At 44.6% G+C, this 25,463-nt stretch overlaps 1 protein-coding gene across 3 annotated transcripts in view; it reads left to right on the top strand.

The window, feature by feature from the left end:
* SLIT3 (slit guidance ligand 3) overlaps positions 1 to 25,463 on the top strand; it is a 1,129,203-nt gene that overhangs the window by 959,974 nt on the left and 143,766 nt on the right. For all 3 annotated transcript variants that reach the window (XM_063928289.1, XM_063928288.1, XM_063928290.1), the window contains 5 exons: positions 3,262 to 3,412; positions 8,627 to 8,701; positions 9,877 to 10,020; positions 19,496 to 19,639; positions 24,762 to 24,925. In XM_063928289.1, the coding sequence (XP_063784359.1) occupies positions 3,262 to 3,412; positions 8,627 to 8,701; positions 9,877 to 10,020; positions 19,496 to 19,639; positions 24,762 to 24,925 (678 nt within the window). The remainder of the gene's footprint in view (positions 1 to 3,261; positions 3,413 to 8,626; positions 8,702 to 9,876; positions 10,021 to 19,495; positions 19,640 to 24,761; positions 24,926 to 25,463) is intronic.

The raw sequence follows: 25,463 nt of genomic DNA, 5'->3' as shown, positions 1-25,463 counted from the left end.
TGGCACTGTGGGGCAATGTAACTGGCACAGTGGGGCAATGTAACTGGCACAGTGGGGCATGTATCTGGCACAGTGGGGCAATGTAACTGGCACTGTGGGGCAATGTATCTGGCACTGTGGGGCAATGTAACTGGCACTGTGGGGCAATGTATCTGGCAATGTAACTGGCACAGTGGGGCAATTTAACTGGCACAGTGGGGCAATGTATCTGGCACAGTGGGGCATGTATCTGGCACAGTGGGGCATGTATCTGGCACAGTGGGGCAATGTAACTGGTACTGTGGGGCAATGTATCTGGCAATGTAACTGGCACTGTGGGGCAATGTATCTGGCACAGTGGGGCATGTATCTGGCAGTGTGGGGCAGTGTATCTGCCATCTGGCACTGTGGGGCAATGTAACTGGCACTGTGGGGCAATGTAACTGGCACTGTGGGGCAATGTAACTGGCACTGTGGGGCAATGTATCTGGCACTGTGGGGCAATGTAACTGGCACAGTGGGGAAATGTAACTGGCACTGTGGGGCAATGTATCTGGCAATGTAACTGGCACAGTGGGGCAATGTATCTGGCAATGTAACTGGCACAGTGGGGCAATGTAACTGGCACAGTGGGGCAATGTATCTGGCACAGTGGGGCATGTATCTGGCACAGTGGGGCATGTATCTGGCACAGTGGGGCAATGTAACTGGCACTGTGGGGCAATGTATCTGGCAATGTAACTGGCACTGTGGGGCATGTATCTGGCACGGTGGGGCATGTATCCGGCACTGTGGGGCATTGTACCTGGCACTGTGGGGCAATGTAACCTGGCACTGTGGGCCATTTTCAGTGGCCACACCCCTTCTGGTGTGTGGCCACACCCCTTCTGGTGTGTGGCCACACCCCTTCTGGTGTGTGGCCACACCCATTTTTCTGGCGCACGCGCCTTCGGCGCGCGCACATGCTTCTTTTGCTGTGTCTTTTTTTTTTTGGGGGGGGGGGGGGCGCCATTTTCCATCTTGCCCTGGGCTCCAAAAACCCTAGCTACACCTCTGCTCAGCAGGGATGCTGTGATGCTGTGACATACATTTGATTTGTACTGCTCACTTGAGAAAACATTATACATTTTACTTTAATGATATAGTATACACTGACATTTTGCCATGATTAAGTGTACCTGTAATCTTTATATTGGACTGTTGCTTTGCCTCCTATGTAATCTCCTTTAGCAACTTAGAATCTGATTTCAAATAATTTTTAAAGGAAAGACTGATTACCTTTATTTTTTTCATTATTTTTAACGTGTATTCCAATTTGTTTTTGTTTAGTTGGCTCCTAAATTGAAAGAAAAAATAAGCTACAAGTTGACATGTCATGCTAGTCCTTTATCAAGCTAGTAGAGAAATATTTGTTTTTCTAGATAAACCTTATTACATTACCTCTCCCCTTCCCGAGATGACCAGATTCTGGAACAGAAGATATAACTGCTGATTACATAAAATGAGTTAGTGGACAGTTTGCTTTTGCTTGGACCAATCACTGCTCCACTACTGACAGATCTGGATCCCTGGCACAGATTTGTTTGGATCTCCTTCAATTGAAAGCTCATTACCAACTCACAGCTATCCTTTGAGATTTGCTTTCTAAGAAAACAATACCCACCACAGCAATATAATAATGACATATTTACCCAATAGACACAGTGGCCTGAATAATAAATACTGAACATTCCTTTTAGCCTAAAATGTATCTAATTACTGACTAAATAAATCAATATTGCACTAGACTGAGAGTTTCCTTTAAGATGCTGTTTTCTCTCAGTCAATTTCTTCTCATATGTTCTTAAATCCATAGCATCCAAAGGCAGTGAATATGTGAGAAGCATTACATTATGTACAATTATATATATATATATATATATATATATATATATATGACGGTCAAACGTAGGATTGATTTTAGAGTTAGTGTGGCCAGTCCTTGAAGAGGTCATAATTAGCACTTCACGGGCTATAGTCTGATTCATACAAAATGCAGGCATATACAGGGCCAGTGATCGCAGAAAGCTTTAGATGTGATAATAAGGCCAGCTTGCCTGTGTTGAATGTTATAAATGGTCTAAAATATAGGCAGTAGGGGGGAAAGTCTAGAAAACAAACTTTCTGTATCACAGAGTTATCTCATATAAATAACATAGATGGTCAGGGAAAGGTTAAACATCCCAGTCAAATATACATATGATATGACCAGTGGAGACAGAACTGAGCTCTCTAAGCACACATTCTTCCAACTCATGTTAAGATGCCTGTCTTTTCTTGCTTGCAACTGCTCTCTGGTCCGGTGTGCTGAGTGAGCACTCAGATACACACAAACGTAGCAGACAGGGTAGGAGAGCCTTTGCTACTGAGCATGCACAGCAGCACTGTCACATATATGTCACATGTCTATTTATTTCCGAACATACGGAAAAGCTTTAATTTTTATTTACACCTACATTTTAGTTTTCGTAAACCCCTGTTTTTAGGAAATTATAAACTGAGAGAAAACTACAAGTGATATGATATCACCAGGTAGCTAATTTGAGCCAAGATTTTAACAATTCTAGTTTTATCACGTATGGCACACAGTATGTAATATTGGACTACAGTTGCTAAATGGTTGGTAAACCCTACAGTGGCTGGTTTACTGTTGTCTTATTTTAATTATATAATTCCAACACATTCAGACTTATTCAGGATACCTTTTCCCAGTGGAGTTTACCTAACACAGGACCTCAATCACACACCAGGGAATATTAATACTAGTTATATAAATATCAGAGGAAATTGGAATAGTCAGAGGAATCCAAAATTAGTACAGGGAGTACATAAAAACTCAATGCATCAAGTGCGCTAGTTGAAATGATTAATTCTAAACAGTCAATTACTTGGCTGAGACAAATATTTAAAAACGAGGCAATGTGAATAAAAGCACTTATCATACAAACACTTACCTGGAAGGGATAAGCAGATAAAGACATTTGCTGGAAGGAAGTCCGATATGATTGGGTTGTATTTTGGTCCTTTGCTTACAGGTAATATAAGTAGGCAGGGCTATAACAGCTCTAAAAGCTGCATTTCACAATGGTTCTGTGTTTTCTTTCTGTATTTTAATTAATGTTACTTCACATTTAATTATTTTTAAACTAAGCATATAGATTTTCTGCTGGTTACCTGCTGATGTTTATCTGTCTTCAAGGTGCACTCTAACAGCTTGATTTGACAAATTAATCTTTCCCACAGGCTCTGAAGATTACAGAAGCAAGTTCAGTGGAGATTGTTTTATGGACCTTGTTTGTCCGGAAAAATGCCGTTGCGAAGGAACAATTGTTGACTGCTCGAATCAAAAACTCATTCGCGTACCCAGCTATCTACCAGAATATACAACAGATCTGTAAGTTGTAAGAACATCAAAGAATAAAATGCCTCTACTTTCTTTTCTTTTCTTTTTATTTTTTTTCAATTTAAGTAATCTTTATTGCTGAAACCTCTTAACGGCTGAGGATTGCCCTGTGTGTGCATCAGTGACAACCAAATAATCATAAATAAAATAAAGAAACGGAGACATACTGTAGATTTGGCAGAAAATGTTAACTATTTTATTTAAATGAACTATAATGAATTTATCTACTGTAATAAGTTACAGATGAGTCCACATTTATCTTGACCTTTAATAGGATTAACTGAGACTGGCCAGTCGGACTTAATCCCCTGTTGTAATGACTTAATCCCCTGCTGTATTGTTCTCTGTATTGTATTGCATCTGAGAACAATAGATGAAGGGTTTATGCTAATAAACCATGTTGTGCCTAGGCGCAGCAAACTAGCCAAGATAACCGTGGACTCATTTGTATGAGATAGTATGGTGTCAAAGAAAGAACTATTAAACATATGAAAACCTTAATAGACTAAACACAACAAAAGCTATCCACTCAAACCTTCTAACTTGATTACCCACCCAGAAGAGTGATGATGATGCTACCACAGCCAGGGTGGTGGAGCAGACATAAACAGTCAAAGAAGGTGAGTGTACCTAAAACTACCACAACTAAAACTAAGTTCTGCACCATAATAGGTAACCTGACGTTCTTTCTCAACGAAAATATCCAACAAAGAAACCCCCAAGCCAGAATACAGGTTGGGAAGACAGGAACTAATGAGGCTGATCCCAACCTTAAACACACCCTAAGATACGATAAACACAACACCCTCTAATTACATAGGACCAGGTTATCACGTGATAACACAAAAAGGGTAATTCACAGTTAATCGCAGCAGCAAATTTGTTAGCAGTTGGGTAAAACCATGTGCACTGCAGGTGGGGCAGATATAACATTTGCAGACAGAGTTAGATTTGGGTGGGTAACTTTGTTTCTGTGCAGGGTAAATACTGGCTGCTTTATTTTTACACTACAATTTAGATTTCAGTTTGAACACACTCCACCCAAATCTAACTCTCTTTGCACATGTTATATCTGCCCCGCCCCCTTCCCCCGCAGTGAACATGGTTTCTGCGAATAACTCTGAATTACCCCCAGAGACCCTCCCCTGGCCTACAAGGTTTAAAACACTACATTATTATTTAATCATTCCATTCCCCTTTTTACAAAACACACAAACAGCCAGTAAATAGGAAAAATAATAGTAAGTAAAGGCAGTCAGTGTATTGTATACCTAAATATATGCAACGCAAAATAGAAAGGTGAAAGATACTCATGCAAAAGTTCTACAAGACCCTAAGGGTCTGAGTCATATCAAGGAAAATGTCTATCACCCAGCAAACAATATTGGTAAAACTGTCAAGTACAAGAGCCATGCAGAGCAAGACATCCCAAGGGAACTCATAAGGAGTAGACTAAAGATCAACATCATCCCAGCACAGGCCAAATCTAGAACGGCACCAGTGATCCCACAGCGTATGATATTTTGGACAATTTTTCTACTGGTGTAATGATACTATTCATGTGTCATTTTCTAGAGCCTTCCATTTATAGAGAGAGAGAGCCTCAGGTGCCATTCACGCTCTAACAATTATGACTGCACTTTTAGATAAATAACTACGAAAAGGCAAATAATGCCTAATAGTTGCATCTTACTGCAGGGAGGTAATATAGCTGCTAGATGGGTGGTATTCAGTATGCCAGCTGTTGGGATCCTGGCGCTCAGTATACCGGCGCCGGAATTCCGACACCCAGCATACGACAACTATTCTCCCTCTTGGGGGTCCATGACCCCCCTGGAGGGAGAATAAATAGCGTGGCGTGAGCACAGTGAGCCCACAAGGGGATCATTTGCGCTCGCCCAGTGCCGGTGGTTGAGATTCCGGCGCCGGTATAACATACTACACCCCTACTAGATTAATGTACTACCAATGACTGTACTTTCTGCTTTCTTTTCCAGGGTTATGTTTCTTGATTCTCTATTTATTTTTAAATTAGTTCATTTTTATTGAATTTTCAACTATTAATTTTACAAGGTAACAAATAAAACAACAAAACACCCCCTTACACAACTAATATAACAATATAACTTATACTGTACCTCAATTTGTTTGTGTTACAGACAAAAGTGTTATACTGAAGTAAAGTAGGACTGCGGTCAGAATGCCGGCTGTCAAGATCCCGGCAGGTTAGGTTTAGGCGCCAGACGGAGGGTTAGGGTTGGGCTGCGGGGGAGGGAGGGTTCGATTTGGGAAGCAGGGATGGGGAATTAGGGTTAGGCACCTCCAGGCGGTGGTTAGTGTCAGGCACTAAGTGGGGAGTTTAGGATTAGGCTGCGGGAACAGAGGGTTAGGGGGGAGGGGAGAATATCCCACACGCAACCCTGTCGGTCTTTCCATCATCGGGATCCCGGCGTCCGTATTATGACCATAATTCATACTAAACCCAAAAAGTATGTGCGCGGACCCCATTCTTTGGTTATGGCTCTAAGACCGTGTTCATGTTTTGCTTTTGGCAAATCCTCCTTCACCTTCTCGGGTTATGGTAGTTAGCATTTGTTTTGTGCCTACATTAGTGTTTCTAACATTAATTTATCGGAACTAACTAATAGCAGCCTCCTTTGCCCCTTTAATAGAAAATGTCACTGCTCAGTTGCTCAGATGACTTCACACATGGCTGTGGTTATAGGGGCTTAGCCACTTCTGGCATGGGTAAAGGATGTGTTGGAGAGGGAAGTGGTTAAGATACTTCCGCACGGGATCCTGGCGATCACAGTGCTGACACCGGAATCCTGCACAGCGGTAGAATGCCGGTGACGTAGGTAAGTCTTCCTCTATGGGTGTCCACGACACGCATAGAGGGAGAATATAACCTGCCCGCAGCGTGGCAAGCGCCGTGAGCCCGCAACGGGCTAACTAGTGCTCGCCCCACTTCCGGCATACTGGTGGCCGGGATGCCACTGTTGGGATACTGAACCCGCAAGATTTATGTGCCAACAAGAAGCCAACTCCTCCAGGGAATGAGAGTGGAAATAGAAGGCAAGACTGGCAGCGCAGGATACAGTAGCCAGGCTGACGTCAGTGTATGCAGCTCACAGATAGGTCAGTACCCAAGCTGCAGTCAGGAATGTTTGCGAACGTAGGTTAGTATCCAAAGGTGAGGGCAAGTAGTTATCATGCAAGGTCAATGTCCAGACAAAGGTTAGCGTAAGAGCAGCATGCATGGCCAGTATTCACATAGGGTAACAACAGGAGTAAATCAGGAGAGGAATGGAGGTCCTAGCAACTAGGGTGTGCCGAACCTCATCTCAGCAACTGCAGAAGGGACTGAGGATTACATGTCTGCACTTGCTGATCCTAACAGAGACTAGGCTAGTTTACAATTAATATTAATTATACATGACTATGCCTATCCATAATATCTTGAGTATCTAAGTATTAGTTAAATTTAAATTGTGGCTAAAAAGAAAACAAATACAATATAATAATTGTGATTTTACAATATGTCCTTGTTTCAGCTATCCTGTATGTAAAGGAGGAATCAACTTGACAATCTTCACATAGCCCTTATCTATGTAAAATAATCATTAACAACATTTCTGTTCTTATGTAGTTTTTGCTTTGTTCTGTATTTTTGTTTATTTTTGCTTTTATTTTATTAATATGACAGGTTGAGTTTATTTACTGGTTAAATAACTAAAGTGTAAACTCTTCGTGTCTGGAGTTTCTGAAAGTTGATGAACTTTGAAATTGTAAACACTAACATGGCAGGGCAAAACTAGAACTTTGAGGGCCACATACTGTAGCAACATTTTGGAGGAACCCCTCCCCAATTGTTATAGAGAGACATTCTTTGTAGTGTTTGATCATTTTATGCACCATAGCAATGCCTTAGTTCACATTGTTCCACACAGTGCCCGCAGTTCACATTATGCTGCACAGTGCCCCCAGTTTACATTCATCCACACAGCACCCCAGGTCATATTATGCCACATTGTCATGTCAGTGGTTCGCATTATGCCACTTTGTAGTACACATTATACTGCTTTTTGAGACTATGCCACATTAGTAGAGTCCCCAGTTGACAATGTGCAATACGGTGCCCCTAGGTCACATTATGTAATAGAGCACCCCCACATCACATTATGCCACAATGCACTCAGTCCACATTGGCCCTCATTCCGAGTTGTTCGCTCGTTGCCGAATTTCGCTATATTGCGATTAGTCGCTTACTGCGCATGCGCAATGTTCGCAGAGCGCATGAGCTTAGTTATTTTACTCAAAAGTTAGGTATTTTACTCACAACATAACGAGGATTTTTCTTCGTTCTGGTGATCGGAGTGTGATTGACAGGAAGTGGGTGTTTCTGGGCGGAAACTGACCTTTTATGGGTGTGTGTGAAAAAACGCTGCCGTTTCTGGGAAAAGCGCGGGAGTGGCTGGAGAAACGGGGGAGTGCCTGGGCGAACGCTGGGTGTGTTTGTGACGTCAAACCAGGAACGAAACTGACTGAACTGATCGCAGTGGCAGAGTAAGTGTCGAGCTACTCAGAAACTGCTAAGAAATTTCTATTCGCAATTTTGCGAATCTTTCGTTCCCAATTCTGCTAAGCTAAGATACACTCCCAGAGGGCGGCGGCTTAGCGTGTGCAATGCTGCTAAAAGCAGCTAGCGAGCGAACAACTCTGAATGAGGGCCATTGTCAGACCCTGTTTATTATGCTCTTTGGTAACCCCCTTGTCTGGCAGGTTATGTGAGCTTGCGAACCATCCTGGATCGCCCTCCAAAACCCACACACACTTACAGTAAATGGGGTTAATCTGCAGCTGGTGGCATGCATTTGTGGCAAAACTATATATTAAATGTATAACTAACTAAAATAAAGAATTTAAATCAGCTTTTTGCTGGTTTTAGGTCTCCTTTAATTTTACTTAGACATATTCTTACATTTAAAGCAAAGAAATATTCCCTACTACACTTTACACATGTGCCTGTTTTAGAAAGTGATATTACATTAGACATTCATTATTTTAGCAATCACACTTTCTCCTCGATCGGGCCACAGCTTGTTGATAAAGGCAAGCTATGGAAATATGGAAAAGAATTAAAGAGTGAGTGTACATATTGAATAATGCATGTAAGTTTATGAGTTCTCTGTTTCAATTTATTAGGCGTTTGAATGACAATGAAATTTCAGTACTGGAAGCTACAGGAATATTTAAGAAGTTGCCAAACCTGCGGAAAATGTAAGCAGAGCTGTGTTACCTAATTTACTGGTTTTCTACTTACTTCCAGATGCTAAGATAGACCATGTCTTACAGAGGGTTTACCATCTTTTAACAATTTTGTTCTGTCTTATGCATGATATGTATTACTAGATTTTCAGGGTTTTTTTTGTAATAATTTACTTATTTTGGTCGTATACTATATTTCCAGAGCAGGAAGATTACAGTTCTAAAATATTGCATACATGATTTTGTTTTGACCTAAGAAATAATGTAATTTTTATCCTATCACATTATTAGATCAAAAGTTTCACGAGACTGCACTGATTGATTTGATATGCAACATCTGTATATCTGTGTGTGACTAAATCTGAATCTGTACACAAAGAACAGCGGACTTGTTGTGTAAAAATGCCGTAAACGCTGCATCGTAGCACTTCATGATTCAGACACGAAGCGGGATCTACTACAGGTGAAAATGCGTCCATAACTCAGAAAATCCTGTTTTCTGAGTTTTGGCCTCATTACCATATGTACCAAGCTCCGGAATGTGGTACATTGTGGAACTTGGATTCAGCCATATTTAGATGGTGTTACCTTATATAAGCCTTCTATTCCTTCTTAGAGGGATCCAGTTGGATCCCTCCCAGCACACCCCGAGGCAGCGCACCTCACTCTGCGCATACCCAGACGGACCCCTGGTCCTAAACCCTGAAATCCTTCTGTTGCAAAGGACAGCTCTCCTGATAAGAGCTGTTCTTTGTGACAAATTTCACAATCTGTCCTTTGTACAGTTATTAATGCCAGAATGTTCCCGATAAGTGGCAGGGTTGGATTGCATTATGGGTGCGATGCTTTGTACATCCCGCCCTCAGTCATACACAGATATACAAGTCTTGCAAATTAATTAGTGCAGACATGTGAAGTGGTTTTGTCACATCACATTGTGTTTTAGATAGACATTCGCCGCGAAAAGATGCTCAGTGCAAGCCAAGTCACACAGGACCTGGCGCACCAAGAAGGGGTGTTTGGGGTGACTGCAGAAATAGTATATGAAGACACATCTGTTGATCTGAAAATCTCCCTGACTTAAATGAGCATACATAGACAAACAACGTCAGTACTGATTACAATTGGGAGGTATTACTGATTGTGTCCCTTTACCAATCTCGTGCTTAATATATTTATTTTTATAGAAATTTGAGCAATAACAAGATCAAAGATGTACGTGAAGGTGCATTTGACGGCGCTGCTGGGGTACAAGAGCTGGTGCTGACAGGGAATCTGCTGGAATCTGTACAGGGACGGATTTTTAGAGGCCTAGTAGGTCTGAAGACACTGTGAGTAGTCAGAACATGTGATTGTCTGTGGAAGGAGTGTTGATGTGTCGGAGAAGGTCTGTGTTAGCTTTATTGTAAACATACTATATGTACTAAGTACAGAAGTGAAATGTTTCCTTGAATATAGAAAATATTGAAGGTTTGTGGAAAGAAGGCCTGATGAACATTCATACAGTATATGCATATATAACATCGGGGTGTAGAGTTGGATCTTGATCCGAGACACCAACAGGCTAAATCTTTGGCTGTTCCCAGGATACATTGCGCTGCCTCCTCTATAGCCCCGCCTCCAGGCACTGGAGCTCAATTTGTAACAGGTGGGGCTGCACTAGGCAGCTCTGAAAAGAGCTTTTATTAGAAGACTTCAAGGGTCACAGCACTTTTATGTCAGTCTGACATTCTGTGCTGCGACTCCATCACCTCCCCAGCAGCGCTGCGACTCCATCACCTCCCCAGCAGCGCTGCATACTCCCGTGGCCTGGTTCACAGGTACTTGCGGCGGAGGCGCACCGGACTTGAGGCACACACCACTGACGCTCTCCTGGATCGCGTTGCTGCACATCAGGGAGGAGGTAAGAGGGTCCCCCAGGTGGGACTTGCCGATTAATCGTGATTCGGTCGCGGCCCCAGGAGACGGACCGCGCCGCTGGCGTGGGCACTGTACTGCACAGGGACCCCACTATATCCACCAGGGCAAGGGAGCACAGGTCAGATTTACTAAAATCCATTGGTTATAGGCTCCACAGTTCCCGGTGGTGAGGACCAGCATAGGGGATAAGGCACTGACCTGTAGCCCCTCCCCCAGCTCCAGGCGCTATCTACTCCTGGTGTTCCCGCCCTGGAGCTGTATTTCACTCTCCCTCACTCCCTGACTGAGATTTTGGCGCCATCTTCACTACTAGCTGGGCTGATCTCCGGGACTGCAGGTCACTGTCTCCTCTGTAGAGCCGACTGTCTCATCAGCGCTGAGCATTTACCGGCACTTAAGTATTCTACATGTCATTTTAGACAGTGTTAGTTAAGAACAAGTGTACCGCCAGGGGTGTATTTAGGTGTCTGAGCGCCCCTTGCAAAGTAAAGGACTGGTGCCCCCCCCCCACCATATTTGAAATAGCGAAGGCACATGTGCCAAAAAAAGGGGCGTGGCCACTCAGTAGTACCCCAATTCAAATTACACCACAGTAGTGTGCCTTACTCACATGACACAGCACAGTAATGTACATTATTCACGTTATGCTACACAATAGTACCCCTTATACACATTATGCCACACAGTAGTGCATATATATATATATATATATATATATATATATATATGGGAAGGCGTGCACGCTCCTGGGAAAGTGGGTGTGGCTTCACAATTTTATATTATGATATCAAACTATAAATATATAATCACACCCCCTACACATGTGCACACACACAATTAGCAGACTTACACACAATACCCACAGTAGTTCTCATTACACATAATGTCCCCAGTATAGTGTCAGATGCACATAATGTCCCCCAGTATAGTGGCAGTTACACATAATGACCCCAGTAGTGCAGTACCAGATACACATAATGCCTCCGAGTATAGTGCCAGATATACATATGCCCCCACAGTGCCAGGTACAAAAATGCTGCCTCAGTGCCAGATACACATGCCACCACCGAGCAAGACACTCGTGTGCCCTCACAGTGCCAGACACTCGTATGCCCCTACAGTGCCAGACACTCGTATGTCCCCACAGTGCCGGACATTCGTATGGCCCCACAGTGGCAGATACACGTATGCCCACACAGCATCAGATACACATATGCCCCCACAGTGCCAGACACACATATGCCCCCACAGTGCCAGACACATATATGCCCCATGTTGATCTTACTATTAAAGGCAGCACTTTTAGGTAGATTCACTTTTAGAGGCGACAGCTATCCCCCCACCCCTGTGTAGTTCCTCAACAGCAGGGATGCCCATTAATAATCAAAGAATGCAGCAGCAGCAGCCACTGTAATTGGCACCGGGGTCCAGCACTGCACCACAATACAGACAAGAAACACTACATAAACTACACCCCCCAGCAGCTGCTGCTGCACTATGATCATTACTGGGCATCTCTGCTGGTGAGGAACTAGCTGCTGCCTCTAAAAGAGAATCTACCTACTGCCCGCAGGTGGCACCTCTGTACGGCGCCCCTCCTCGGCTGGCGCCCCTGGCGAGTGCCATCCTGGCCAATAGGAAGATACACCCCTGTGTACTGCTATCTGAATATTTGGTACAAGTATTCTGTGATATACACCCAGTATCTACTGTGCATTGTTATATCTATATTCATACAAAGTTATATGTAAAGTATTAGTCCAGTGCAGTTTTATTGTTTATATGTAATAACTTCTGCATTGTACATGTGACTGAGTGTGCCTGTAGTTGTTGTGTGGGATTCCATTCCCCTGTATCACATATTGCTATCACTATATTCTGTACCTTGAGGGGCTAGGTGCGTCAGGGTCCCATATATATATATATATATATATATATATATATTGTTACACAGAATATACAATTTGGTATTTTTACTGTGTGTTTCAGTCACTTCATATCGCTTTAATCCTCTGTTTTGTGTCCTGTGTTTACGGTCACATAACATAGGTTTTTTTTGCAGATATTGTGTTTCTCTGGCTACATTGTACCATTACGCCCTACGGCTACGTTCCCTATAACGTCTGCTACACAGGGCGGGAAATCCGCAGACGCTTCTGCATCCTTCAGTACTGGCACCACGGATTTACCTGAGGGGGAAGTTTTAGCTGCTGGTGCAGGCGCTGAGTGCCACACACCCAGTCTACCTGTAATACCTGTGTCCAATCAGGACCCACCTTGGTCAGCGTTCTCAAGTATGCTGAGTACACTTGTGACACGTCTTGCGCCCCCTGTGGTACCTCCTGTGCCATTGCAGCCACATATTGTCCCTGTAGTTAATCTGCCCTGGGCAGATGGTCTGTCTACCCAATTACAACAATTAAATCAATCCTTGGTTAGACAAAAATCTACCCCACGCCCCTCCGGGGCCAAAGGGTCATCTAAAGGACCATTTCTTCCTCACAATCCACTAATATATTGGATAATTCTTCCGATGAGGATGGGGAATATACTGATCTGTCAGACACTGATATAGTTGCTTCTGATGAGGAATCTACAACCCAGGTTGATGTTCCTGACCTAGTGGAGGCTATTAAGCTAATTCTTTAAATAGATGATGACATTGAGCCCACTACTGCGTCTAAGAAACCCAATAAGTTCAAACGTCAGAAGGTTGCTAAGGTAGTCTTACCACATTCTGACCACTTAATTGACATACGTCAGGAATCCTGGTCATCACCAGGAAAGAAATTCTCCCTGTATAAAAAGATGCTAGCTCGTTATCCTATCCCTGCGGAGTTGAGTAACAAATGGGAAACTCCACCGCCGGTGGACTCTCATGTTGCCCGTCTTGTGGTGTCGTCTACTCTGCCTGTCACCACTGTCACCTCACTGAAGGAACTGACGGATAAGCGTGTAGAGGGATGCCTGAAGTCTATTTACTCCCTTACTGGTGCTGTACATAGACCCACTATGGCAGCCTCCTGGACTGCGAAAGGTATTGAAGCATGGGTCCAGGCAATTGAGGATGAACTGCCTCAGGACTTTTCTGACACTGCTAGACAATATCTGTCTTATATTACCACAGCCTCCCACTATATTCAGGAGGCGGCCTATGATGCAGGTGTAATGGCGGCCAAGGCATCTACTATGTCCATCCTGGCTTGTCGAATTATGTGGTTAAGGTCCTGGAAGGTGGACCTGGACTCCAAAAAGACTTTGGAGGTGCTCCCTTCTAAGGGAGATATCCTATTTGGGGAGGATCTGAACAAGATTGTAACTGAATTGGCTACTGCCAAGACTGCATGTCTCCCAAATACTAATCCTTCTATTCCGAAGGCTAAGAGTACCACCTTTCGTTCCTTTCGACCTCCAGGAAAAGCAGAGGGTCAGGCATATCCGCGACAGGTTCGTGCTTCCAATACCACTAAACCTAAACAATCCTGGGCCGTCCGTCAGCCTGCTTCCAAACAAGACATGCCTGTTGCATGATGGGGCGGGCCTCCCCCCTGAGGACCCCAGGGGGTGGAAGGCTGACTTCTGCAGTTCGCCCAGGCCTGGTTAGAGACCACTTCAGACACCTGGCTGCGTGAAGTTGTCTCTCACAGGTACGCAATCTTTTTGAAGAGACATCCTCCCTCACCAGTTTTGCACAACGGTTATCCCTGCGGATCTGTTAAAAGTGCAAGCTCTACACTTGGTTGTACAATCCCTCCTGGATACAGGAGTGGTAGTGCCGGTGCCTCTGTCTCAGAGAGGCAGGGGATACTATTCGACCCTGTTTCTAGTTTCGAAGCCAAATGGGTCCTACCGGCCTATACTCAACCTCAAATCATTGAACAAGTTTGTGAGAGTATCCAAATTCCATATGGAATCTCTGCGCTTTATAGTGCTGGCCATGGAACCCGAAGACTACATGGACATACAGGATGCTTACCTGCACATACCTATTGCCATGTCGCATCAGCAATATCTGCGGTTTTCTATTGGCAACCTACATTATCAATTCCAGGCACTGCCTTTTGGATTGGCCACGGCCCCTCAGATCTTCACCAAGGTCATGGCCGTGATGACGGCTCTTCTCCGTCGTCGGGAAATCAGGATCCTGCTGTATCTGGACAACTTGCTGATCCTGGTGAACTCCCAAGAGATTCTTCTCAGTCACCTGGAACTGACGGTCCAATTTCTACAAGCCCATGGGTGGCTAATCAATTGGAAAAGATCCTTGCTGGTCCCTGCTCGGAGCATGGTGCTACTGGGGGCACTACTGGACACACACATCTAACAATTGTTTTTGTCTCCAGAGAAGGTCCTGAAACTTCAGAACAGGATCAGATATTTCCTCTCTCACCCAAGAGTGTCGATACACTCAGCAATGCAAGTACTAGGCCTCATGGTGTCGGCTTTCGACATGGTATAGTACGCTCAATTTCAGTCCCGCCCTCTGCAGAGGTTAATCCTTTCCAAGTGGGACGGCCTGCCTCATCAGATCAGGTCTCAAATGATCTCCTTAACTCTGGAGGTTCGTCTGTCACTGAGCTGGTGACTCCAGGACCAACAGTTGAGCAGGGGCCGTCCCTTCTGGATCTCCAACTGGGTCCTCTTGACAACGGATGCCAGTTTGCGGGGTTGGGGCACGGTGTTGGAGCAACACTCTCTCCAGGGTTGGTGGACCAGGGAGGAATCTCTCCTCCCGATAAACATTCTGGAATTGCGGGCAGTGTTCAATGTGTTGACATTGGCCCTGCCTCTAATACAGAACAGGCCTGTTCAAGTACAATCAGATAACTCCACCATGGTGGCGTACATAATTCATCAAGGTGGCACTCAAAGCCGCATGGCAATACTGGAAGTATCAAATATCCTCCGTTGGGCAGAACGCCATCTGCCAGCAATATCAACAGTGTTCATTCCCGGAGTCCTCAACTGGGAAGCGGATTTCCTCAGTCATCAGGACGTTCACTCCGGGGAGTGGAGTCTTCATTTGGAATTCTTTCAACTCCTAGTGGACAAGTGGGGTCTACCAGATGTAGCCCTGATGGCGTCTCGACACAATCACAACGTTCCGGTCTTCGGAGCAAGGACAAGGGATCCTCAAGTAGCGTTCGTGGACTCACCGGCAATTCCATGGACCTTTCGGCTGCCATACGTGTTCCCTCCAGTGTCACTCCTGCCCAGGGTACTGCAGAAGTTCAAGCAAGAAAGAGGAATTACTACTCCTAGTCGCTCCAGCATGGCCCAGACGGCATTGGTTCTCAGACCTGCAGGGTCTCTCGATAGAGCATCCTTTTCTACTTCCTCAACGCCCAGACCACCTCGTTCAGGGCCCTTGTGTCTATCCGGACCTGGCCAGACTGGCTTTGACGGCGTGGCTCTTAAAGCTTCACTCCTGAGGGCAGGGGTGTTTCTACAGAGGAGGGGGCCCGTGTGCACCTCCGGGGCCCTCTCCTCTGTACGGCGCTGTAGATACTGCGCATGCGCAGGTCTCCGGAAACATGGCGGCCGCCATGATCCGGAGACCAATTTGGTTACCGCGCATGCGCGGCGGCCATTTTGGTGGCGATTTACCCTGCGATTGCAGCTCCCAGCGCTGGACTCCGGAGATGTAAGCATTAAAATGGGTGCAATGGGTGCGGTGTGGGCCCCCCTGGACCCAGGGGCCCATGTGCACCGCACCCATTGTAGAAACGCCAATGACTGAGGGCCAAGGGATTCTCTGAGGCGATTATTCAAACTATGTTGAAAGCCTGTAAACCGGCTTCTGCACGGATTTATCATAGGGTCTGGAATTCTTACTTCACCTGGTGTGAGAATTATGATGCATATACTTTAAAAATTTCCAGACTTTTGGCTTTTCTGCAACAGGGCCTGGACGTAGGCCTTCGTCTGGCATCTCTTAAGGTTCATATTTCAGTCTTGTTGGTGTGGTTTCAGAGGAAAATTGCGTCTCTCCCGGACGTTCATACTTTCACTCAGGGTGTTTTACGGATTCAACCTCCCTGTGTCTCAACAGTGGCTCCATGGGATCAGTCTGTTGTTTTGAATGCCCTACAAGAGTCTCCATTTGAACCTCTTGAGTGTGTGGACCTTAAATATCTTACTCTTAAGGTTATGTTTCTGCTGGCTATTGCCTCTGCTAGGAGGGTCGTCCACCCTTTCTGATTTTTCACCGTGACCGGGCAGTTCGTAGAACTCGCAATAGTTATCTACCTAGGATGGTATCATCTTTTCATCTTAACCAGGAGATTGTGGTTCCGGCCTTTATCTCTTCTGGTTTGTCCTCCAAAGAGCGGTCTTTCGATGTTGTACGGGATCTCCATATTTACATAGAGAGGACTGCCTCCCTCAGGAGGTCAGATATTCTTTTTAAACTTTTTGGTTTTCACAAACGTGGCTGGCCTGCGAATAAGCAGACCTTAGCCAGATGGATTAGAATGGTGATTGCACAAGCCTATGCGCAGGCTGGTCTCCCAGCTCCTGCTGCTATCAAAGCCAATTCTACTCGGTCTGTTGTACTTTCTTGGGCGGCCCGCCGTGGCGCGTCCGCTGAACAATTGTGCAAGGCGGCTACGTGGTCCTCAGTGAACACGTTCTTCAGGTTCTATGCCTTTGATACGTCCTCCTCCCAGGATACTTCTTTGGATGTCGGGTTCTTGTACCCGCTACAGTGCGTCCCCTCCCATGAGGAACTGCTTTAGGACATCCCCGATGTTATTCCCTGTGGAATACCAGTGTGCAGAAAAGGAGATTTATGGTAGACTTACCATAGTTAAATCTCTTTCAGCGAGGTACACTGGATTCCACAGGGTGCCCACCCTGACGCACTAAGCTTCTTTGGGTTTGTATGGCATTAGCCGCTATTCCCTTCTCCTGTAGTTCTATGTGACTAACATCTGCCATCTCTTTTACCTGCTACTGCATTGGACTGGTTAACGAAACTGAGCTCCAGTGCCTGGAGGCGGGGCTATAGAGGAGGCGGTGCAATGCATCCTGGGAACAGTCAAAGCTTTAGCCTGTTGGTGCCTCGGATCAAGATCCAACTCTACACCCCGATGTTATTCCCTGTGGAATCCAGTGTACCTCGCAGAAAGAGATTTAACTATGGTAAGTCTACCATAAATCTCCTTTTATGCAGTGCAAACACTTAAAGATTGTTGGCTGAAATTGTTTGTGATAATGAAGGAATTATGAAACAAACATTAACAGATCTAGAAGAGGTGATACATGATGGACAGTCTTTTGCACTGGGTGTCATTCCGAGTTGATCGCTCGCTAGCAGTTTTTAGCAGCCGTGCAAACGCTATGCCGCCTCCCACTGGGAGTGTATTTTAGCTTAGCAGAAGTGCGAACGAAAGGATCGCAGAGCGGCGGCATAATTTTTTGGTGCAATATTAGAGTAGCTCAATACCTACTCAGCGCTTGCGATGACTTCAGACTGTTGAGTTCCTGTTTTGACGTCACAAACACGCCCTGCGTTCATCCAGCCGCGCCTGCGTTTTTCCTGTCACGTCTGCGTTTTTCCGAACACACCCAGAAACGCCCACTTCATGTCAATCACTCTGCGGCCAGAAGTGCGACTGGAAAGCTTTGCTAGACCTTGTGTGAAACTACATTGTTCGTTGTAATATTACTTTGCGCGTGCGCATTGCGCCGCATACGCATGCGCAGAAGTTCTGTTTTTTTTGCCTCATCGCTGCACAGCGAACTAATGCAGCTAGCGATCAACTCGGAATGAACCCCAATGCTTCTAAGTTATTTTAACAGGAGGTAAATGTGTTGCTTATAGTAGAACTAATTATTTTCTTGGAGCCAGCAAAACTGTATACTGTGGGGATTCTGACAACTATGAAAACTGTTTGGATTTTTTTGTCCTTTAATTTCAGCTCCCAGTGTACGTTCCCCTGGTCTTCTCTCATTGTATATTCTCCTGGTCTTCTCTCATTGTATGTTCTCCTGGTCTTCTCTCATTGTATGTTCTCCTGGTCTTCAATGGTTGTATGTTCTCCTGGTCTTCTCTTACTGTATATTCTCCTGGTTTTCAATGGTGTATGTTGTCCTGCTCTTCTCTCATTGTATGTTCTCCTGCTCTTCTCTCATTGTATGTTCTCCTGCTCTTCTCTCATTGTATGTTCTTCTGCTCTTCTCTCATTGTATGTTCTCCTGCTCTTCTCTCATTGTATGTTCTCCTGCTCTTCTCTCATTGTATGTTCTCCTGCTCTTCTCTCATTGTATGTTCTCCTGCTCTTCTCTCATTGTATGTTCTCCTGCTCTTCTCTCATTGTATGTTCTTCTGCTCTTCTCTCATTGTATGTTCTCCTGCTCTTCTCTCATTGTATGTTCTCCTGCTCTTCTCTCATTGTATGTTCTCCTGCTCTTCTCTCATTGTATGTTCTCCTGCTCTTCTCTCATTGGGGTAAATTTACTAAGGTGGGAGATTTTTAGAACTGGTGATGTTGCCCATAGCAACCAATCAGATTATATCTATTATCTGCTAGAAGCAGCTAGATAAATGGTAAGAAGAATCTGATTGGTTGCCATGGGCAACATCACCAGTTCTAAAAATCTCCCACCTTAGTAAATTTACCCCATTGTATGTTCTTCTGGTCTTCTCTCATACTGTATATTCTCCTGGTATGCTCCAGTATTCTGTTTTTGAATCTGTGTGGGTTCTGGGTTTGTCTCACAGTTGTTGCTGCTTTTAACCACAGTAAGGTCTGTATGGGAGACTTTCACAATCTTAAATTCATACAGACCACACTTTAATTCAGTTGTGTCTAGCATTTGGGTTCCAATAGCATGGGTAAAAACATATTTTGACATTATATTGTGTGCTTTATTTTTTTGTAGAATGCTCCGGAGTAACTTAATGACCTGCATCAATAACGACACATTCACTGGTCTGAGTTCTGTGAGACTCCTTTCTCTTTATGATAACCGAATTACAACTATTACACCAGGAGCATTTAACACCTTGGTTTCTTTGTCCACAATGTAAGTGCTTGCAGTTACTATTAAATTACAAACTGGTTATCATGGATTGTGGTAAATGAATAGGGTGAGTTAAAAATAATTACTGCCCAAGATTGTATTTAACCCCTTGCCTTGCATGGTTGCATCCGATGCGACCATGCCTGCAAGTGTCTTATCTGACCTGGTCGCACAGGGTGCGTCCAGTCAGATAAAAAGTGTTAGCAGCGGCAAAGAAGGTCCCTCTGCCTCCCAGCACTCGTCCCTACTGATTGCCGTGCCGCCGTCACTGCTGACCGGTCAGCACGGCAGGACCCTCCCTCCAGCGGCTTCAGATAATAGCAGCCGCTGGGCAGTGTAAATTAACCCCCCCCCCAAGCCACCCCCAGACCCCCCCTGTATACCTGGGGGCTGGCCCTGTTTTCAAAATAAGATCTGCGATGGTCGCAATGTTTCCGATGGTTGCGATGTTCCCTATATATATATATATATATATTTTTTTTTTTATTTTTTTTTATTTTTTTTTACTAAAGTCATTTTGGATACGGATAAATTAATGTTCTTCACCTAATTCACTCATAAAAAACCCTGTCAGTTAAGTGGTTAAAGACCTAAATTAGTGTCTTATCTGTATTGGATAGGTATTGGCACTTTCGATAATGGGACCATTCAGTCCAGTCAGACCAGTCAGTCCCCTAGTTGCATCTTAAGAGTGATTCGGAAATACGACAGCCAGTGCCTGTACAGAAGAGAGCAAATACTCAGACACAGTGCCGGACTATGTGCTATATTCTGCGGGATCCGGTCTCTAGGTCGACAGTAACTAGGTCGATGCTATCTAGGTTGACCACTATTGGTCGACAGGGTCTCTAGGTCGACATGTTCTAGGTCAACAGGTCAAAAGGTCGACATGAGTTTTTCATGAGTTTTTTTCTTTTTTTTAACCTTTTCATACTTAACGATCCACATGGACTACAATTGGGAACGGTAACCTGCCCAAAGCATGGCGAGCGGACACGGTGCACTAATTGGGGTTCCCGGTCACTCTACGAAGAAAACGACACGAAAAACCCATAAAAACGTCATGTTGACCTAGAGACCCTGTCGACCTAGCATCCCTATCGACCTAGTTACTGTCGACCAATAGTGGTCGACTTAGACACTGTTGATCTAGTTACTATCTACCTTCCATACCACACCCATCTTTTGCGCAGGTGCCAAAGTATATGTCTGGGATGGAAGGAAGAGGGGGGTGCAAAAACTGGAACATGGGCCCATAAACTCTCAAACAGTGTATGACCTGAATGTACATCTAATGGATATTATTTGTCTTATTCTAATCATATATGCACATATGAATTTCCAGTATTAATAGAACAAACTGTTCATCATTAACACATTACAGAACATTCGTTCATCTTTTAATATTATAGATCTCTAAACCTGTATGATGTACTGGACATTTTTTAATGAAATACTCCACAAGATTTTAGATCAGAGCATAATAATATGTGACCTAGAAGAAAATAAAAATAAATATTTCTAATATCACTGGTAATTTTTTAAATTGCATGATTTTTGTTAGATTTCTCTTACCTACAGCAAATGTTTAAAAGTTCCCAAGAGATGATCATATGGGCACTGTAGGATGTATTTTAGAATACTGTCTGTTTTAGTGTCTTAGGATCTGTAAATTGGTTATCATAGGAAACATTTTACAGATGGATTCCTTATGTGAAACTAGTGATGGTAAATGTTGTTGTCCACACAATCTGTTTCCATGACAATCGCTTTCAGACCTATTTACCACAAAAGAAGGCTACATTAGAGTGTTTCAGTATATGGTATATACAGTAGATGGGTTTTTTTTGCTGAAAATACTGCTCAAAGATGGAAAATGTCTTAAGAATGTATTATATTTTGTTTATTGAAACAGTACATTTGTTGAATGTCATACATACACCTTTTCAATATCAAAATATCAAATATATAGTTATGTCCTAAGGAAGCATGTGGGCATTATACACTGGTGCAGCAGTATATACGTGCTGCTGGAAATTTGGTGCGTTTTGATCAGAGATGTGCGATAAAGGTTGGCAGTGCATTACCTGCCATAGACAGTTTTGACTATAAAAATGATTATAATAATACAGAGAAGATATTTATATACCGTATATACTCGAGTATAAGCCGACTTTTTCAGCACTTTTTTTTGTGCTGAAAAAGCCCCTTCGGCTTATACTCGAGTCAGTGCAGGGAGAGTAGTGTGAAGGAGGGACACGGAGCGCACAGCGCGCACCTCTCCTGTGTCCCTCCGGCGGCAGCGGCGGGTCTATTAAAGGAAGTACCCGTTCGTGAGCTCTGATTGGCTCACGAACCGGCACTTCCTTGAATAGACCAGCCGCGGCCGCCGGAGATGCGGGAGGGACACAGGAGAGGCGCGCGCTGTGCGCTCCGTGTCCCTCCTTCACACTCCTCTCCCTGCACTGACTCGAGTATAAGCCTCCTTCAGAAGACAGCGCGGGAGCGACAGAGGGTAAGTAACAGGCACTGGGGGAGCATATTTGGCACTTGGGGGGGGCGGACATATGTGGCACTGAGGGGACTTATCTGGCACTATGAGGGGGCATATCTGGCACTATGAGGGCATATCTGGCACATCTGGCACTGTGGGGCATATTTGGCAGCATGAGGGCATATCTGGCACATCAGGCACTGTGGGGCACATCTGGCACTGTGGGGCATATCTGGCAGCATGAGGGCATATCTGGCACTGTGGGCATATCTGGCAGCATGAGGGCATATCTGGCACTGTGGGGCATATCTGGCAGCATGAGGGCATATCTGGCACATCAGGCACTGTGGGGCATATCTGGCAGTATGAGGGCATATCTGGCAGTGTGGGGGCATATCTGGCAGTATGAGGGCATATCTGGCACTGTGGGGCATATCTGGCAGTATTATTATTATTATTATCCTTTATGTATATGGCGCCACAAGGGTTCCGCAGTGCCCAATTACAGAGTACATAAACAAATAATCAAGCAGGAAAACAGCAACTTACAGTTGATGACAGTATAGGACAAGTACAGGGTAAATAAACATAGTTACATCAGCAGATGACACTGGAATAAGTATCAGGTGGCAGAAGACTGCTGGATTTGGTGCAGCTGAAGATTATTAAAGTAAGAAAAGGGTAAGCACATGAAGGAAGAGGGCCCTGCTCGTGAGAGCTTACATTCTAAAGGGGAGGGGTAGACAGACGGGTGACACAGATGGGGTACATAGAGAGCGTGGAAAAGAGGTTTAGGATGAGATTTGGCTGGGTTTGGTGAAGAAGTGTGTCTTGAGAGCCCGTTTGAAGTTTTGTAGAGAGGTGGAGAGTCTGAGGGGGAGAGGTAGGGAATTCCAGAGAAGTGGTGCAGCACGTTAAAAATCTTGGAGGTAGGAGTGGGAGGAAGTAATCCGTAGGCAGGAGAGTCGGCATGCATTAGCAGAGCGAAGAGGACGGGTGGGAGTGTAAAGGGAGATAAGGTCAGAGATGTAGATGGGAGAGGAGTGGGTGAGGGCTTTGTAAGCAAGTGTGAGAAGCTTGAAATGGATTCTGAAAGGGAAGGGGAGCCAGAGAAGGTCTAGTTAAAGGGCAAAAAAACACATCTGGCACTGTGGGGCATATCTGGCAGCATGAGGGCATATCTGGCACATCAGGCACTGTGGGGCATATCTGGCAGTATGAGGGCATATCTGGCACTGTGGGGGCATATCTGGCAGTATGAGGGCATATCTGGCACTGATGGCTGTGTACGGCTAGAGCTGCATTTCCCACCCTAGGCTTATACTCGAGGCAAAAAGTTTTCCCAGGTTTTTGTGGTAAAATTAGGTGCCTCAGCTTATATTCGGGTCGACTTATACTCGAGTATATACGGTAATATTATTTGCATTTTTTATATACTTTTTATCATGGGTCTTCAACCTGCGGCCCTCCAGCTACTGTGGAACTACACATCCCAGCATGAGGAAATTCAGGTGCACACTCTAAGCACTAAGAATACTGAATCTTTTTGATAAAATTTACTGATAGATTCAGTAGTCAGTTGGGTCGTAAAGTGTGGGGCCGGGCCCAGGTAATTCAAGGGCCATGGCCTAATCTGAGGAGGTGTGGTCACGCCACCTAAAAAACCCCTATGAAAAATGATAGTATTCTGGGTGATGCAATGCGGTGTCGTGATCTGCAGAGGGGGAGGTGCCATGTTCTCCTCAGCCAGGGGCAGATCCAGGTGGGATGTGATCAGTGTGATCGCTCCCTCCCTTCGCAAGCAGTGGTGGACCCAGGCCTCCAGCAAAGTCTTCATCTGGGTCATTAGTACATGCTTCCTTCCCTTCTGGAAGACAACTGGTGCCTCTGCAAGTTTCTATTCTCACTCTCTGCCTGGCTGCGTGTGTCTGCGTGTCCCTTCTGTGTGTATCTGTTATCTGTTATTGTGTCCCTTGTGTGTTTGCAACATGAGAGAGATGGGATGCGGTTATGTTACCGGTGCTTGGGATCCCGGCAGTCAGCATGCTGACGCCGGGATCCCGAACGCTGAAAATGCCTGCAGTTGGAATGTCGACTTACAGGGTTTATTCCCACTCGTTGGTGTCCATGACACCCATAGAGTGGGTATACAACCTGCGTGGCGTGCGCAGTGAGCCCACAAAGGGCTTTGTTGCGCTCATCCCCACCCCACTGGCATTCTGCTGCCGGGATCCCGGTGTGGGTATGCTGACTTCCGGGATCCCGGCACCTGGCATAACATAACCAACACAGAGAGATGGGGGAAACAGAGCCATCATTTTATTTATATGCTTTTTGCCACTATTTAATAAAGTACAGGCCAGGGACATACTAAGTGTATTTGTATTATTTAGATTTTATTAAATACAGCAGAAAACATCTGAAATTAGTGCTAAAATTCAGTTAAACCTATTAAATGACCTTAAACTTCAGGTACATTTACCATATTGTCACTTCAAACACCTCATTTTATGTGTGTTCCTAAGGTAATTTGATTCTTAATTGGTTGCAAATGTAAGAGATAACCGAGTACAAGTTATATGTCTGTATTAATTATTTTTGATTATTATTAATTATTTTTATTTTGTTTAGCAACCTGCTGTCGAATCCTTTTAATTGTAACTGTCACCTTGCATGGCTTGGAAAATGGCTTAGAAAAAAGAGGGTTGTGAGCGGAAATCCACGTTGTCAGAAACCTTATTTCTTAAAGGAAATTCCAATTCAAGATGTGGCTATCCAGGATTTTACATGTGATGGTAAGGCAGTAGTAATCATTTATAGCTATTTGTATATTAATTCAACAATAAATAAGTTTATCTTTATGGTTTGGAAACACAATTTGTAAGCATCTTTCGTTTTTACTATAGGTCCATTCACACTAGCCGATTTTGAGCCCAAAGTAGCTCACTTTTGGCGTTTTGAGCAGTGTGTATAACCGGGCGGTGAGTGTGATGCGCGCTCCCACATCATCGCTGTCCGTCCGGCTGTTTTACCAGCCGAGTGAAGCACTTTCCAGAGTCTCCTACTGTGGTTAGTGGTTCATTCCCCGTGAGCATCACTGGGCACAGGGAAAATCGCTCAGTGTGTAGGCACTGATCTATTTTCCTGCCAGTGATGTTCACATCATCGCCCAGCATACACGCTTGCCCAATGTGTATGGACCTTATGTGATAGTTTTCTCCAACGACATAAGTTAATATATTCAGGGGTGAAATTAAGAAAATCACGGCAGAGGTTGGTAGAGGTTTACATTTTTTTTGTTTTTAAATGGTACTAGTTAAAATTTTGGGCCAC

Source organism: Pseudophryne corroboree, chromosome 6 (assembly GCF_028390025.1).
Source record: "Pseudophryne corroboree isolate aPseCor3 chromosome 6, aPseCor3.hap2, whole genome shotgun sequence".
Taxonomy (NCBI): domain Eukaryota; kingdom Metazoa; phylum Chordata; class Amphibia; order Anura; family Myobatrachidae; genus Pseudophryne; species Pseudophryne corroboree.
Note: the sequence above shows the minus strand (reverse complement) of the source record. Positions and strands in the feature narration are given on the sequence as shown.